Genomic DNA, 15,849 nt, shown 5'->3' on the forward strand with positions numbered 1-15,849 from the left:
CCTGCCCTCCCTTTCAAGCACCCAGGGTTCCATTTATTCAGATGGAGCCACTGAGCATTGATGGACATCCCATTCTTGGAAGATGGAAATGTTTAGAAGCAACAAAGCCCAGCCTGATGTGGCTTTTGCTATCGGCGATCAGCCCCATTGATCTCCACCCACCTCTCATCAAGCCATTAAGCCTATGCTGCCTGCCTATTAACACTATTCACCCCACTAGGCTCAACTCCTGGCCAACCAGCAACAGAAATGCTTACTTGATTTTCTGGGATTGCATCTTATCTGGGTCCTGTGCCGTGTATGCTGTGACTTTCTGCCCTATTGGGATGTCCTCTGAAACCTCTGCCTTGTGGATGGGAGGCGCAAAGACTGGGGCCTCATTCACATCCTTCACGTTGATTATCACAGTAGCTGTGGAGGTTGGGAGCTTCACCACAAAAGGGGCCTGGTTGGTGACAGCTACCTGCAGCAGGTACTGTTTCTTTGCTTCAAAGTCCAAGCCCTAAAAACAAGGAAAAGTCCAGATATGTGGAAGTGGCATTTGCTGGGGCTGAAGCAGGAGGAGAGGCAAAACCAGGGAGGGCAACTGCAGCAACCACTGTTGTGAACTAGAGTCAAGGGCATTTGCTTCCCTCTCCCTTTGTGTCTCTTGGACTGGGCAAACTACCTTACTGCAAAGAAAGCAGCTGTAGGCAACAGCAGTCTTTGCCAACCGCCAGATGTTTTGCACAGCTGGGCTACAGCATTGCTGCTATTGCTCCTTCAGCATCCTAACAGATTCCTAAGTCCTCATGTTTGATTAAATGCACAGATCTACGGAAGACTTGCAATGAATCAGGAGGTGGTTCTTCAATTCCCAGATCCATCTTTATGTCCACCTGAGCATTTTATTATTAGTCCCATAGCCCCAAAAGCCATTCCCCCAAAATTAAGAAAATGCAAATAAATATATACTAGCTCTCCATCATGAAACTGCTGTTTTCCAACTAGAAAGTGGGTTGTTGTTGTTGTTAATGCTAGCCCTACTCTAGTGACTGCTTTCTCTTTTGTGCTAGCATGGGAAATGGCAGCTTTATAAGTGTCACAAAAATTTATTCCACATTTACAAGGCATTCATCTTTTAGAGTGGCAGCATTTGTTCTCTGGAACTCCCTGCCCATTGATATCCAACAGGCACCTCAATTGGACTGTTTCTGACACCTGTTAAAACCTTTTCCACATAAGGGAAGCTTATCCAGGCATGCTGTTTTATTATGTATATATTTTTAATGTTGATTTTATCTATATTCTGATTTTATGTGTACTGTTTTTAAAGCCTGCTTTTATTCCCCCAGCCTACCCATAAATATTTTGTTCAACTCTTTGCCAACCGCTTAAATTGATACTTTGTTGATTAGGAAGCACAAAAAAATTGCTAAATAAAATAGGTGTACAAGCACACACATTCCAGCACCTACTTTAGCCGTTTTCAAGATGCCTTCATTGGTCTCTGGATCAGTGGAGATGGTGAAGGAATTCCCCTCATTGCCTTGCACAATGTTGTACTCTGCAAGCCATGCTGGGGAGCCGACCGCATCCTTGTCAGTCACAGCCAGCCTCACGACCTCCAGCCCTGCTTCGTTCTCTGGAACTTCTGCAGAGTACTAGGAGAGGTGGAACCACCCAGTTAGCTGCACGGATAGGGAAATGCTCCTCTCTGCTTGCAAGGCACAGCCCCATCATGCATGCACTACACAACCCAGCCACCCACTAGTCCCCAACCCCTTCAGCTTAGTATGCAAATTCCTAGTGGCCTTGCCAGCAGCAGTCCTCAGTCTGCTGGAATTATTTGTGCAGCCAGGGATGCGCCTATCCTGTGGGAGCTTTGGGATGAAATTTCTGACCCACATAAGCCAAAGGCCGTTTTGCAACCAGGAAGATCTAAAACAATAGGGGTTGCTATAAGCAGCAGTTGTCTACACAACAGTTAAAAAACCCCTAAGCATTTAGAGGAGCTGCTGCACTGTCTGACCCCTTGAGACACCCCAATGTCATGTGCATCTCCCCCCAAGCCCCTCCCCAGTAGTTGCTCCAAAGAATGCCGGATTGCTACCGTTGGCTCCTTGAACTCTGGTGCGTTGTCGTTTACATCTGCAACTTCTATCACGGCCACTGCGGTGCCAGTTAACCCATCGCCGTCCAAGTCTGCTGCTTGCAGGGTCAGTGTGTATTCGCTCACTCTCTGGAAGAGGCAAGTATTGTGGTTGGTATTAGTGACGGATTGACAAAGACTCCATTTGAGTAAAAGCATCTCTTCCTTCATTCTGTAGCCTGTGGAAAAAGTACGCCACCCACTGCAGACGTTCTCACACACGCAAACCAGGTCTAGAGCCTTGAAACCACACCTCCTGCCTGGATTTGTGTCTAATCTGGGAATAGCAAAGCAGACCTCCCTGGGCCCCACTAGGCCTACAAGTCATCTGAAGATGAATTCATGTCCAGGATCCTGCAGCTCTCCAAAGACGAAGGACTCCTGAGGTTTGAGAAGAGGGTTAGAGCTAAAACTCTTCTCTGCTCCAGCGGTACTTACTTCAGAACAGAAAGACAGCCCTAAAGTGGAAAGGTCCATCTACTCCAGCATCCTGTCCCTACATTGGCCAATCAGATGCCTCTTCTGGGAAGCCCACTGGGAGGACATGAGCAAAACAGCACTGTCCCCACTTCAAAAACCAGTTGCCGGGAATCACAAGAAATACTGCAGTATCACAAGAACACAGCCCTCCAGGAATTTGTCCATTCCAAATTGTTGGCCACCGCTACCTCTTATGGCAGCAGATCCCAGAGTTTAGCTAGTCACTGTACTTACTGCGATGCTGCCTTTTCCCCCAGGCAGCCAAGGCCCATTACCCACTCCACCAGTTATATGGCTCCCCGCCCCCCGTGCTGGCCTTTTACCTCTCGGTCCAGGCCACTGGCAATCACACTGATGGCCCCTGTTGCCTTGTTGATGGCGAACATCTGCTTGTGGGGCACCTCGGGAACCTGGCTCAAAATGGAGTAGGCAATGACACCGTTGAGTTGTGTTATGCCATCGTCTGCATCAGTAGCGGTGACCTGCATCACGGAGGTGCCTGGTTTGGTCCAAAGGGGATGGCAGAGGAGGGGGGCGAAGAGAAAGAAGAAGGGGATGGGGTGGGGAAGGAGAGAGTGAATGTAATGCCCAGCATATGAAGCAGCAGCCTTAAAGACAAGCAAAATCTGTCTATCGAGCCTATGACTGTTTCCGCTTTAAACTGGGGTTCCTTGTACCTGCAACACAGGTGCTCTGTTCCAGCTGCTATAGCCCTCCCATAGCTTGCACCATCGTTCACCAACCTGGTGCCCTCTAGGCATTTTGGATTACAACTCCCAAAATGCTAAAAGCTTATAAAAGGGTTTGAGCCAATTGTAGTGTCCCTTTTCTCCTGTACAGGATATTTTGTTTCAAGGGCTTCTTGGTCTGGACAGTGTCACTGGCTGGAGTAAGAAATTAGTTTTCAATAACCAATTTAAGAAGAAGAAGAAGAAGAAGAAGAAGAAGAAGAAGAAGAAGAAGAAGAGTTTGGATTTGATATCCCGCCTTTCAATCCCCTTCAGGAGTCTCAAAGTGGCTAACATTCTCCTTTCCCTTCCTCCCCCACAACAAACACTCTGTGAGGTGAGTGGGGCTGAGAGAGTGTGACTGGCCCAAGGTCACCCAGCAGCTGCATGTGGAGGAGCGGAGACGCGAACCTGGTAACCCAGATTACGAGACTACCGCTCTTAACCACCCACTACACCACACTGGCTCTCATCTAATCTGCTACTGTGCTGGATTGAGAGATTCAGAAGCACATGGCAAGGCTTGCTTATATTTTAGAAAACAAAAGAGCAGGTGGCGTTTTGAACACCTTAGGGCAGTTTTCTCTTATTTGATTGCCTCCAGATGTGGGTGGACTATAACTCCCATTAGCCACAGCAGGCTTGATCAATGGTTAGGAGTGATGCAAGCTGTGGTCCAACAATTTCTGGATGGAAACAAGTTGGGTAAGTAGAATGAGGATGCCTCTTATCAAATCTGACACCACCACACACTTACATAATCAACCACCAAAGTATATGTAAATCTCCACTTCAGCCATAAGCATCCAATGAAAATGGTCAAACCCGTCCACTGTATAATCAAGGCTTAGTTTTGGAAATATAATCAGCTGCCAAAATGAATAAGCCAACAGAATTAACAAATTTGCAAAGTGGATGTTGGATTTATCTATCAAGAGGGGGACTTTTTCTTCTTTATTGAAATAAGCATTGTTATAGTTCCCAGTTAGAAGAGACATTTGTGTGTGTGGTGGTGCCAGACTTTGCTTTATTTTTAATTTTAAAAGGATGGGGAAGTCCACCCACTGTTGCAGCCAGATAGCAAATAGGAGAAGCCAGATAAGCCATGCCAGGGGAGCTTAAGTTAAAGCAACCACAAGCAAAATCCTACTGTTTCTTATTTAAACTTATCTCCCGTGCCCTTCATCCCAAAGGAGATCAGGGTGGCAAATGCACAAGCGATAAAATACCTACAAACAATCCCATTACAGATGCAGCCTGGCGTGTGCATAACCAGCCCAGAGGTGCCCCCTCCCCCCCACCCGCATGATGCCACTTGCTCCTTCTTCCAACTCCTCCCCCTCCTTACCAGGTGTCACCCCTTCCAAGACAGTCCCTCTGAAGACCTCCTGGGTAAACTCAGGCCTGTTGTCATTTTGGTCTGTGACTTTGACGACGATATCCATGGGCTCTTCCACAGGCTTGCCGTTCTCAGACACAGCATGGGATAAAAGCTGCAGGGAGACGGAGAGCCACATTTAAAGCACTTCTGTGGACTGGAAGTTTCCTTCCTCTGCTTCTAATCTGATGGGAGGAACATCCCTCCAGCCTAAACGCCTGCAGACAGACTTAAAACCAGCGGGGGGGGCCTGGTTTATTTATTTATTACATTTATATCCCACTTTTTCCTCCAAGGAGCTCAAGGTGGCATATATGGTTCTTCCCTCCCTGCTCCCCCCCATCTCACTTAGACCCCACAACAACCCTGTGTGGTAGTTTAGGGTGAGAGGCAGTGACTGCCCCGAGGTCACTCAGTGTGCTTCAAATCCGAAAGGGGACTTGAACCCTGGTCTCCTGGGTGCTAGTTCAAAGAGTTCCCTTACATGGTACTTGTCAATCTTCTCCCTGTCCAGCGGCTGAGTCACTTTCATCCAGCCTGTCTCTTTCTCAATGATGAAGACTCCTTCAGGAGGGCTATCTGCACCCTGACCAGTGATGCTGTAGAAGATCTTGGTTTCTTTGTCCCGGTTGGATTTGATCTGAGGCAGATAGATAGGAGATGCTGCACAAAACACTGGATGCTCACTTTCTGAAAAGGGCTGCTGGTTCGGGAAGACTGAGCACCCTTCGCTATCCGAAAAGCTCAGCCACCTGCAGCCTCAGGCAACATATTATAAAAGGGCATTAAGCACAGATACGCTGGGAATGAATCCACATGCCCTTGTTACCTCTGGGGCAAGGCCCACAGACACCCCCACAGGAATCTGCCATACCTGAACAAGGTTCTTAGGGAACGGGCCCCTTTCATTTTCAGGAACGGATATGGGAGGGATAACCCAGTCCCTCTTCTGCCTCTTCAGGCCAGGCTTCGCCGGGGAGAAATACAGCACTTCGGCTTGGCTGGCAGGCTCAAACTCCTCCTGGAAGAAGGGACCAAGAGTTTTAGAGACCTCTGCAACAGCAGCTGCCTTCCCAAACAAGGTGCTGCTCTCCAGGTGTGGGTGGACTGCCATCAGCTCCAGCAGCTGGGAGCCCACAGGTTGGGGAAGGCTGAGCAAAAACAACAGAGCAGAGTAAGAGGGGCTATTCTGGTGCCTTGACTGCACCCATATCCTATCCAACTATCAACAAGGAAAGAAGGCAGGTGGCAGGTCCGTTAGCACTGCAGGCTGCAAGGCCAGCAGTGTGGGGAGGTCGCTGTCAATTGCTTTGAGAACAGCTGACAGCAGCCCCCACCAGTAGCAGCTGGCCCAGCTAAGCCTACCGGCAGCTTCAGAATAGGGAATTCTATATACAGTGATACCTCAGGTTAAGTACTTAATTCATTCCAGAGGTCCGTACTTGTTCTTAACCTGAAGCAACACTTTAGCTAATGGGGCCTCCTGCTGCTGCCATGCCATCGGAGCACAATTTCTGTTCTCATCCTGAAGCAAAGTTCTTAACCTGAAGCACTATTTCTGGGTTAGCGGAGTCTGTAACCTGAAGCGTATGTAACCTGAGTTACCAGTGTACAATTCTAACCCTCCATGGAAAGCCAAATGTCCTCCTCTGGAGAGCAAGTACCCATCGAAATTCTCTGCAAAAACCCAGAAAAGGAGCCAGTTTTGAAAACACCAAAGAAGCAGCTCCCAAGAGCAACAGAACTAGAAGCCAGAGCAAATGAAGGCTGTGGGGAAATCCAGAGTTATTTCTGTAGCAGGAAGAGTTTCCCTCCTTGTGGCAAACGGAGCCCCTCCTCAGAGAGGTGCATTCCACCTGCAGAGGTACAGCCTTGCCCTATTAGCATAGTTTCCACCACAGCAGCCATTCTCAAAGGACAAAGGTTGCCATGGTGCCTGCCACCTGCACTCCCCCGAGGCCCCTGCCAGCTGCTTTGCACACTACCTTTGGAGAAGGAGGGCCTTTGTTCCGCACCAGCACAGTCACCAAGGCAGAGGAGGATCTGGTCCCCGTGGAATCCCAGGCATGCACAGCGAAGGTCGTCTCCTGCCCATGGAGCCACGTTTGGCGCTGCACCAGGACCGTCCCATTGGGCAGCACCCGGAAGTTGGCATGCTCTGTTGTGTACGAGGCCAGCTTCCATCCCTGGCAGTCTGCAAACTGGACTGGGGGGTTGGGGAGGGAGGGAGGGAGGGAGAAGGAAAAGAGACTGCGTCAGCCTGGATCCTAGCCTAGCAGGAAAAAGCTCCACTCAATAACATTAAGAATTAAATCTTACCCCTAGAGGAGAGGTATTTTGGCCCCGACTGATCCTCCAGGCCATCTGCAGCTCACAGTCCAAGTTATTTAGATCCCCCCTGAGCATCAGCAACCCTTATCAGGGCCAGCCAAACTTTGACCTGTCTCGGCACATGTGCAAACAAGTTTCCTAATTGAGGGGGCAAGAGTTTGGAGGAGGAGAGCTGGAATGTGCTGCTGATAAGCCATTGCCCAGGAAGGGAAGCACTGAAAGATCTCAACTGCATTCAAGAGAGCGTCTTGCAAATGGATGGGAGGGGTCTTGTTTGCCCTTTAATGGATTGGCACTCGAGAACCTTGAATTGCTTGCACAGCCCCTGCAGAGCAAGGGGGTGTTTGAGCAGCACCGGCCAGAGCAACAGGAGCAGCAGCAGGAGAAATCCAGGCTTAGTCCAGACTGATTAGAGCACTCTGCTCTGCTGATGTAGCAAGCAGCCAAGCCCTCTGTGCGTGCCAGAACAGATCCCACTGACTGGCCTTGGAAGCAGAAGCCCACCGCGGCTTAAACAAAATATGCCGGGGCTCCCCTCTTGCACAGGACTGAACCCACACCCAGTCACAAAGCGGGCCGCTTGTCATCATCAAATTATCTGGATTTTCCCAATGCAAACAACAAAGCGTCCACTTTGCTCCCAGTCCTAGCCTCATATTTCAGTTGCAGCTCATAAGATGGAGACCCCCCAAAAAAATAATGGTCAGGAAGTGATAGCAGCAGCATTTGCATCAGTATAGACAAGTTGAGAAGCCTGATTGTCCAGCCAACAGGAGAACAACATATACTTTGCACCAGATGTAAGAAATAGAAATTGGATAGATATTAGGCAGGCTCTAGTGTGTACAACTGCATGTACACGCACACACCTGGCCAAACTGTATTCCAACGTCTTGGTGCAGGGGTGGAGAACCTCAGGCCAATGTGGCCCCCCAGGCCTCTGTCTGGCCCTCAGAACTGTCCTCAGGTCACTGCTCCTGCTTTGTACCCTCCTTGAATATTTTTGCCTGGCTGGCAAAACTCTGACCGTGAATGCCTTGGGACACAGGATAGAGGAGCGTGTGCAAAAACCAGCCCACTGTGGAGGGACTTCCGGTTCGGCGCCAGCGCTAATGGCTGCTCCCTCTCCGAGCTCCGGAGAGAGGACGGCTCTGCGAGTTCGGGTCTGACCCGCTACGGCAAGCGGGGGACCCCTAAAATCACAGGAACGGAGCCTGTGAACAAGGAGATTCGGTGGGCACCCGAAGCGCCCCCCTTTACCGCAGAAAGAGCCTTTTTAAAGGCTCCGGAACGACAACGGGGAGCGCGGTGCTGAGAATCGCTACCCAGCCCGCAGGGTGAAGCCGCGTAGCCATTAGTGGAGAGCGCCGATTCCCTTCCTGAACAATCTGGACAAAAAAGACCCGTGAGTAAGATTGAACCTCTATTCGTGCCAAAACTACCTGAAATTAGGCTGAAAACGGGAAAGGCGAAAATTAAGGAAGTCTGCCTTCCCCCGACTGCATGACAACTAAAGCAACGAAAGTTATTGAGCTGCATCCGTATGGGAAATTGTTTTTAACTGCTTGAATCCGACATTTGGACTTTGACTATCCCCTCTAGCTTGCAGGGCAGAGGGGAGGAATAAGTGACTTTATAAGCTGCATGACCAACTTAAAGGAAAGGGAACTCTCTGCAGCCTTCAACCTGGCACAAACTGCTATTAGAACAAAGGAACACTGAACTGACTTTAGACTCTTGTGAAAGTAACAAAGTGGAAGTCTCATTGCTTATTTGATACAAAGTTTTGGGACTTTGTGGACACAATATATCAGGGAAGGCTGGGACTTTATCTAATGGGAAAGTGTTGCAATATACATATAGAAGCCTCCCGATAAATTTGCTTTTCAAATACTCCTTGCCTTTGTTTGTGGACATTTTGATTTGCTCCCTCTAGAGGGTAAATTAAAAGTTGCTACGCTTTGGGACAGTGGAATTTTTCTTTAGGAGAAGGCTCTCGTGGGAAACGACCTTGGGATATGAGTGGCCCAGCAGACGAGATAAGCACGAGAGCCAAGACAAGGCAATATCAACAACAGCTACAGCAACACAAGAAAAGAGGCTCGATCTCAGGCATAACTCCTACAGTAACAACAGGACAAGAAAAAGGTACAGCAGTCTCCATGGATGCAGTGTCGCAAGCCCTTCTTAAGATAAACCAGTCTCTGGAGAATCTAACAAAGCAGACGGCAGAAAATACCAAGAAACTGACAGAGAATTCACAGAAATTGACAGATTTAACAACAAGACTTGACCTGAATACAGAATCTATAAACAGGCTTACGCAAGAAAATTCTGCCACACGACAAATTGCGGAGGAAGCCAGAACTATTGCTGGAGAGACCCAGGAAAAATTAGAACCGATTGCCAGGAAGGTCTATGACCACGACGCAACTCTGGCATTGTGGGAACTACAAAGAAAAGAAAGGAATTTGAAATTACGATCAATTCCAGAGGACGAAGGAGACAATCTTACGGACTTTTTAACGAAAGAGTTTGCTGATTCCTGGGAAGACCTAGAGGAAGACGAATTTAAAATCACAACAGCATTCAGACTGGGTAGAAGACAGAACAGAAAGGCGCCGAGAGACTGTCTGATTACCTTGAGATCGAAGGAGGAAAGAGACAAAATTCTAAGACTGCACTTTGAAAAGGCCTTACAAATTGGGAACTCACCGATACAGATCTTTAAAGACATTCCTAAACATATTTTGGACTTGAGAGCTTCTTATAAGGATTTGGTCTACCTGTTGAAGAAGAACACCATTCTCTTCAGGTGGGAATTTCCACAGGGACTGTCTTTTGACTATAGAGGGAAGAAGGTGAAAATAAAGACGATACAGGATAAAGACAGGTTCCTGCAAAGAAATCAGGAAGACTTACAGAAAGGAACTGTAGACCCAATTGCTGAGCAAAGGAGTGTAATAGACATCCTGAACCTTTCGTTTGGACAGAACCTTCCACCACCAACAGAGGAGGAACAACAACAGGGAGCAGTTGGAGGAATACCAGAAAAATAACAAGATGGCCCTGCAATTCCTTAGTTGGAATTGTAATGGGATGAACAGCCCTTTGAAGAGACGACAAATATTCCATATTTTGAACAGAGAACAACTGGACTTGATTTGTTTACAGGAAACCCATATAACCAGAGCACACAGGAGACTGCTTATGAATAAAAAATTGGGACAAGAATTTATTTCGTCGGACAAAGTTAAAAAAAGAGGAGTTGTGATTTATGTAAAAGAGAAGTGGGCTCCAAAAATGATGTTTAAAGATGAACAAGGAAGATATTTAGCGGTGGAGATCCAGGTACAAGGAGAAAAATTTTTGATAATTGGGATCTATGCGCCAAATGAAGGTAAAGCAGAATTTTTCAAAAAACTCCATGAAACTTTGACGGATTATTTGGAATACAATATGATAATTATGGGAGATATGAATGGTGTAGTTTCTACAAACATGGACAAGACACAAAGACTGACTCTTACTAAAGAAGGGAGACTCCCTAAGACTTTCTTCGAAATGACTGAAAATATGGACCTAATAGACATTTGGAGAACAAGGAACCCTCTTGAAAGAGAGGGAACCTTTTTCTCCCATGCAAAGATGACCTGGACCAGAATTGACCAAATCTGGGTCACTAGTGGAATGGCTCCGAAGATTAAGAAGGTAGAAATCTGCCCAAAAACCTGTTCCGACCATAACGCCGTGAAGATGGAAATGAAATCTACAACAACTGGTCAGTTTAGATGGAGAATGAATGACACCCTATTTCGAGATAGAGAGATCCACATGAAGGCCCAAAAAACTCTAAAGGACTATTTTGAAATCAACCTAAAGGGCGATGTGGAAAAAAGAGTGATCTGGGACGCAAGTAAAGCTGTGATGCGAGGATTTTTGATTCAACAAAACTCAATAAAGAAGAGAAAACAGAATGAGAAAAAGGAAAAAATTTTGGAAAAGATAAAAGAAGGAGAGAAAAAATTAAGATCAAAACCAAAGTCCCAGGAGATTTTGAGGGAGATTAAGTTGTATCAAACACAATATATGGAATTGATGAACCAAGAGATAGAATGGAAAATAAAGCAAATGAAACAAAAGACATTTGAGTCGGCAGACAAATGTGGTAAACTTCTGGCATGGCAACTTAAGAAAAGACAGAAATTAAATACAGTCACAAGTCTAGAAGTGGATGGAAAAAATATATCTAAACCCAACGAGATAAGAAATTGCTTTGTGAGTTATTTTAAAAAACTCTATTCCCAAGGATTACAAAATGAAGAGGACATAGATAAATTCCTTAATAAATATGGATTACAAAAAATCTCTCATCATAGCAAGGTGGAGCTAAACCAGAGAATAACAGAACAAGAGATAGAGGGTGCCATTCAGGATATGCAATTGGGCAAATCCCCAGGGCCAGACGGACTGACTTCCAGATATTACAAATCTTTAAAGGAATGGCTAATACAACCGTTAAAGGAAGTTTGTAACGAGATCTTAGAGGGAAAAAAGGCACCCGAATCGTGGAAAGAAGCATATATCTCACTCATACCAAAGACAGAGACTGAAAAGACTCAACTGAAGAACTACCGCCCAATTTCGTTATTGAATGTGGATTACAAAATTTTTGCAGACATTTTAGCAAAAAGATTTAAAAGAGTACTGATGGAGAAGATTCACAGAGACCAAGCAGGCTTTCTCCCAAAAAGACACCTCTCAGACAATGTTAGGAATATAATAGACATTTTGGAAAAGTTAGAGGTGAATATAAATACTAAAGCGGTTTTGATATTTGTGGATGCGGAGAAAGCCTTTGACAATATTTCGTGGAGTTTTATGAAAAAGAATCTTCATGGGATGGGGGTAGGACAAGGATTTGAGAATGGTATGGGTGCAATATATTCCGAACAAAAAGCTAAGCTGATTGTAAATAATGTAATAACTGAGGAACTTAAGATAGAAAAAGGAACACGATAGGGGTGCCCAATTTCCCCATTGCTTTTTATTTCGGTCCTGGAGGTGTTGCTGAACATGATTAGAGATGACCAGCAAGTTAAAGGTGTTCAGGTCGGAACTAAACACTATAAGTTAAGAGCGTTCGCAGATGACCTTGTATTGACTTTGCAGGAGCCAAACACTAGTACAAAAAGAGTGTTGGAGATAATCCAACAATTTGGGCAGGTAGCCGGATTTAAATTGAATAAACAAAAAACTAAAGTCTTAGGGAAAAACCTAACAGATATGGAAAAGAATAAGTTTCAAGAAGAGACAGGTCTGACGGTGGTTAAGAAGGTGAAATATCTAGGGGTTAATTTAACATCTAAAAACTTGAATCTGTATAAGGACAATTATGAAAAATGCTGGTCAGAAATTAAAAAAGATCTAGAAATATGGTCAAATTTGAGATTGTCAATGTTAGGCCGAATTGCAGTGATTAAGATGAATGTATTGCCTAGAATGTTATTTTTATTTCAAACTTTGCAGATTATTGACAAGATGGACTGTTTCAAGAGGTGGCAGAAAGATATTGCGAAATTTGTCTGGCAGGGCAAAAAGCCCAGAATAAAATATAAAATATTAACAGATGCAAAAGAAAGAGGGGGATTTGCCCTGCCGGACTTAAAATTGTACTATGAAGCAGCAGCATTCTGCTGGCTGAAAGAGTGGATGCTCCTCGAGAATACAGATATCTTGGACTTAGAAGGTTTCAATAATGCATTTGGCTGGCATGCATATCTATGGTATGACAAAATCAAAGTGCATAGTGCCTTTAAAAACCATATTGTAAGGAAAGCGTTGTTTAATGTTTGGATGAGATATAAAGATCTGTTGGAAAACAAAACCCCTAGATGGTTGTCACCCTTAGAGGCTAAGGCCCACAAGAAAGTTAATATGGAGGCCGGATGGCCAAAGTATTGTGAGATCTTAGAACAGGATGGAGAGAAACTGAAATTAAAGAGCCATGAAAAACTAAAACCCAAAGTACAAGATTGGCTCCACTATTATCAAATAATGGAGGTTTTCAAACAAGACAGGAAAATTGGCTTCCAGGTGGAAAAATCAAAACTTGAGACAGAATTGTTAGAACCCAATACTAAGAATTTGTCAAGAATGTATAACTTGCTGTTGAAATGGAATACACAAGACGAAACAGTTAAATCAGTTATGATTAAGTGGGCACAGGATATTGGTCATAATATTATGTCTGCTGACTGGGAAAGGTTGTGGAACACTGGTATTAAATTTACGGCATGTAGTGCTTTAAAGGAAAATGTTATGAAAATGGTCTATAGGTGGTACATGACCCCAGTCAAGCTGGCAAAAATTTACCATTTGCCTGATAACAAATGTTGGAAATGTAAGGAAACTGAAGGTACTTTTTATCATCTTTGGTGGACATGCCCGAAGATTAAGGCTTTCTGGGAGATGATATATAATGAAATGAAAAAGGTATTTAAATATACCTTCCTTAAGAAACCAGAGGCCTTTCTCTTGGGCATTGTCGGCCAATTGGTGCCAAAAAAGGATAGAACCTTTTTCATGTATGCAACAACAGCAGCAAGAATACTGATCGCAAAGTATTGGAAGACACAAGATTTACCCACCTTGGAAGAATGGCAGATGAAAGTGATTGACTATATGACATTGGCGGAAATGACAAGCAGAATTCGTGACCAGGGAAAGGAGACTGCGGAAGAAGATTGGAAGAAATTTAAGATTTATCTTAAGAACTATTATAAACTTGATGAAGCTTAGAATGTCGAGATTTTACAGAGAGAAAGGGTTGCAGTAATATAAGATCAGATTAAGAAAGGACTATGATGAATTAGGATGGGAAAAAACATTTATAAGTTGCTATAAAATTTGGACATGAGGATGCAGAAAGGGGAGGTATGGGGAAGTCCGAGGAAAGAAGTCTATGAAAGGACATTTTGAAATTATATTTGTTTGTTTGTCTGTTTTTCTTTTATGTTTGTTTGTTATAAAAACTTTTGTAAAACTAATAAAAATTTTATAAAAAAACAAAAACAAAAACCAGCCCACTGTGAAATTTTCATTAATTACTCTTGCCAGCATTTACCACTGGCCCTGCCCACCTCTGGCATTTGGCCCTCTGAAGGTTGCCCAGAAGGGAATTTGGCTCCCTGGCTAAAAAGGGCTTTGCATCCTGTACTTAAGACAAGAATATTGAAGCATTTTGAATTCCGAGGAGGTCAGATCCAAACAAACACAACATAGGTTTTGGGAAATAGTAGAACCCCATAAACAACAAGTCAAAATCCCCATCCCACCAGGATGCCACTACTATGTCTCCCACTTTGCTTCAAATGTTGATGGGGACAAGGTGAGGCAGTGTACCCACCTCAAACATTAGTCTGCCTCTCCCCATATTCTTGTTTCCAGCCAACTAGCAAAGCCTCCGAACACATTAATTCTGGTGTCATCAGTGCAGGCATCCGCAACACACCCTAAATCGACTGCTGCAGCAGCAGCAGCCAGGGCCTTGGCTCTGGATTCTGGGAAAACAAGCCCTTCCCACCAGGAAATTGTGTGGCAGTATTAGATGCATGATGCACTTCCTGAGACTTTCCATAAAAGCCCAAACTAGTTTCACTGCCTCTTTATAGCCCCTGCTTTCAATCATGTGGCTTATGAGTCAGTCATAGGAAGGGATAAGTATTTGAACTTGTTGCAGAGAAGTTCCTCTATGCCCTGTCAAGGATAAACTTCACTGCCCACTCTAGACCAGCCTTTGGCAGCCTGGTACCCCCCCAAATGCTGTGGACCATGACTCCCATCAGTGCTCGTTGGGGCTGATGGGAGCTGTAGTCCAAACCATCTGGAGGGCACCAGGTTGACGAAGGCTACATTAGACCCTTCTCTTGTTCCTTTCTCATTGTTTAAACTAGACACCCAAGATCCACCAACTGAAGTCAAATAGTCCAGAGATGGGGACATTGTGCCCTTTCTCCAGATATTGTTGGACCCCATCTCTCATCAGCCCTGACCATTGGTCATGCTGGCTGGAGCTGACAGAAGCTCGACAACATCTCCAGAACCACAGCAGGTTCCCCCTTCTGGGGGGACCAGTCCGGTAGGCAAACAGATTTAAGTGTAAAGGGCACTTTTTCTGAGTGCATATGCTCAAGCCCAGGAATGTGTTTTCAGTCCCTTAACTGAGTCTCAAGCTTTTTCCACACAAAAACCAACTCCTGTCTTCCCTCCTCATTTCCACCCGCTCCCCCAAGACAGCCTAATTTAGAAAGAGGCTTTTAGTTGCTGCTGTTGGAAGAAGCAAGAGCACTTTGCCAATGTACGGCAAGTGACCCCAGAGATCTACTAATAGATCCAGCTTCTGCCTACTCCTGTATTATGGAACCTGGATGAAGACTATCAAAGGAGAGGGGCAGGCTGGTTTCCCTCTCATGCTGTCCCAAGGTATGGGCTGAAGCTGCAGAGGAACATAGGTAGCAGCTGCCTTAAGGTAAGGTAAAGGTACCCCTGCCCGTACAGGCCAGTCTTGACAGACTCTAGGGTTGTGCGCTCATCTCACTCTAGAGGCCGGGAGCCAGCGCTGTCCGCAGACACTTCCGGGTCACGTGGCCAGTGTGACATCGCTGCTCTGGGGAGCCTGCACCAGCGCAGCACACGGAACGCCGTTTACCTTCCCCCTATAAAGCGGTACCTATTTGCTTGCACTTTTAGGGTGCTTTCGAACTGCTAGGTGGGCTGGAGCTGGGACCGAAAGACGGGAG

The 15,849-nt window shown here is 45.5% G+C and overlaps 1 protein-coding gene across 1 annotated transcript in view; it reads right to left on the bottom strand.

The window, feature by feature from the left end:
* LOC309537662 (B-cadherin-like) overlaps positions 1-15,849 on the bottom strand; it is a gene marked incomplete at its 5' end in the record, with an annotated part of 30,233 nt that overhangs the window by 6,043 nt on the left and 8,341 nt on the right. Inside the window, 8 exons of the mRNA XM_082232553.1 lie at positions 258-502; positions 1,458-1,643; positions 2,093-2,221; positions 2,935-3,110; positions 4,688-4,832; positions 5,202-5,357; positions 5,592-5,738; positions 6,703-6,923. Coding sequence (XP_082088679.1) covers positions 258-502; positions 1,458-1,643; positions 2,093-2,221; positions 2,935-3,110; positions 4,688-4,832; positions 5,202-5,357; positions 5,592-5,738; positions 6,703-6,923 — 1,405 coding nt within the window. The remainder of the gene's footprint in view (positions 1-257; positions 503-1,457; positions 1,644-2,092; positions 2,222-2,934; positions 3,111-4,687; positions 4,833-5,201; positions 5,358-5,591; positions 5,739-6,702; positions 6,924-15,849) is intronic.

This window comes from Podarcis vaucheri (assembly GCF_965113315.1).
Source record: "Podarcis vaucheri genome assembly, chromosome: 7".
Classification (NCBI taxonomy): Eukaryota; Metazoa; Chordata; class Lepidosauria; order Squamata; family Lacertidae; genus Podarcis; species Podarcis vaucheri.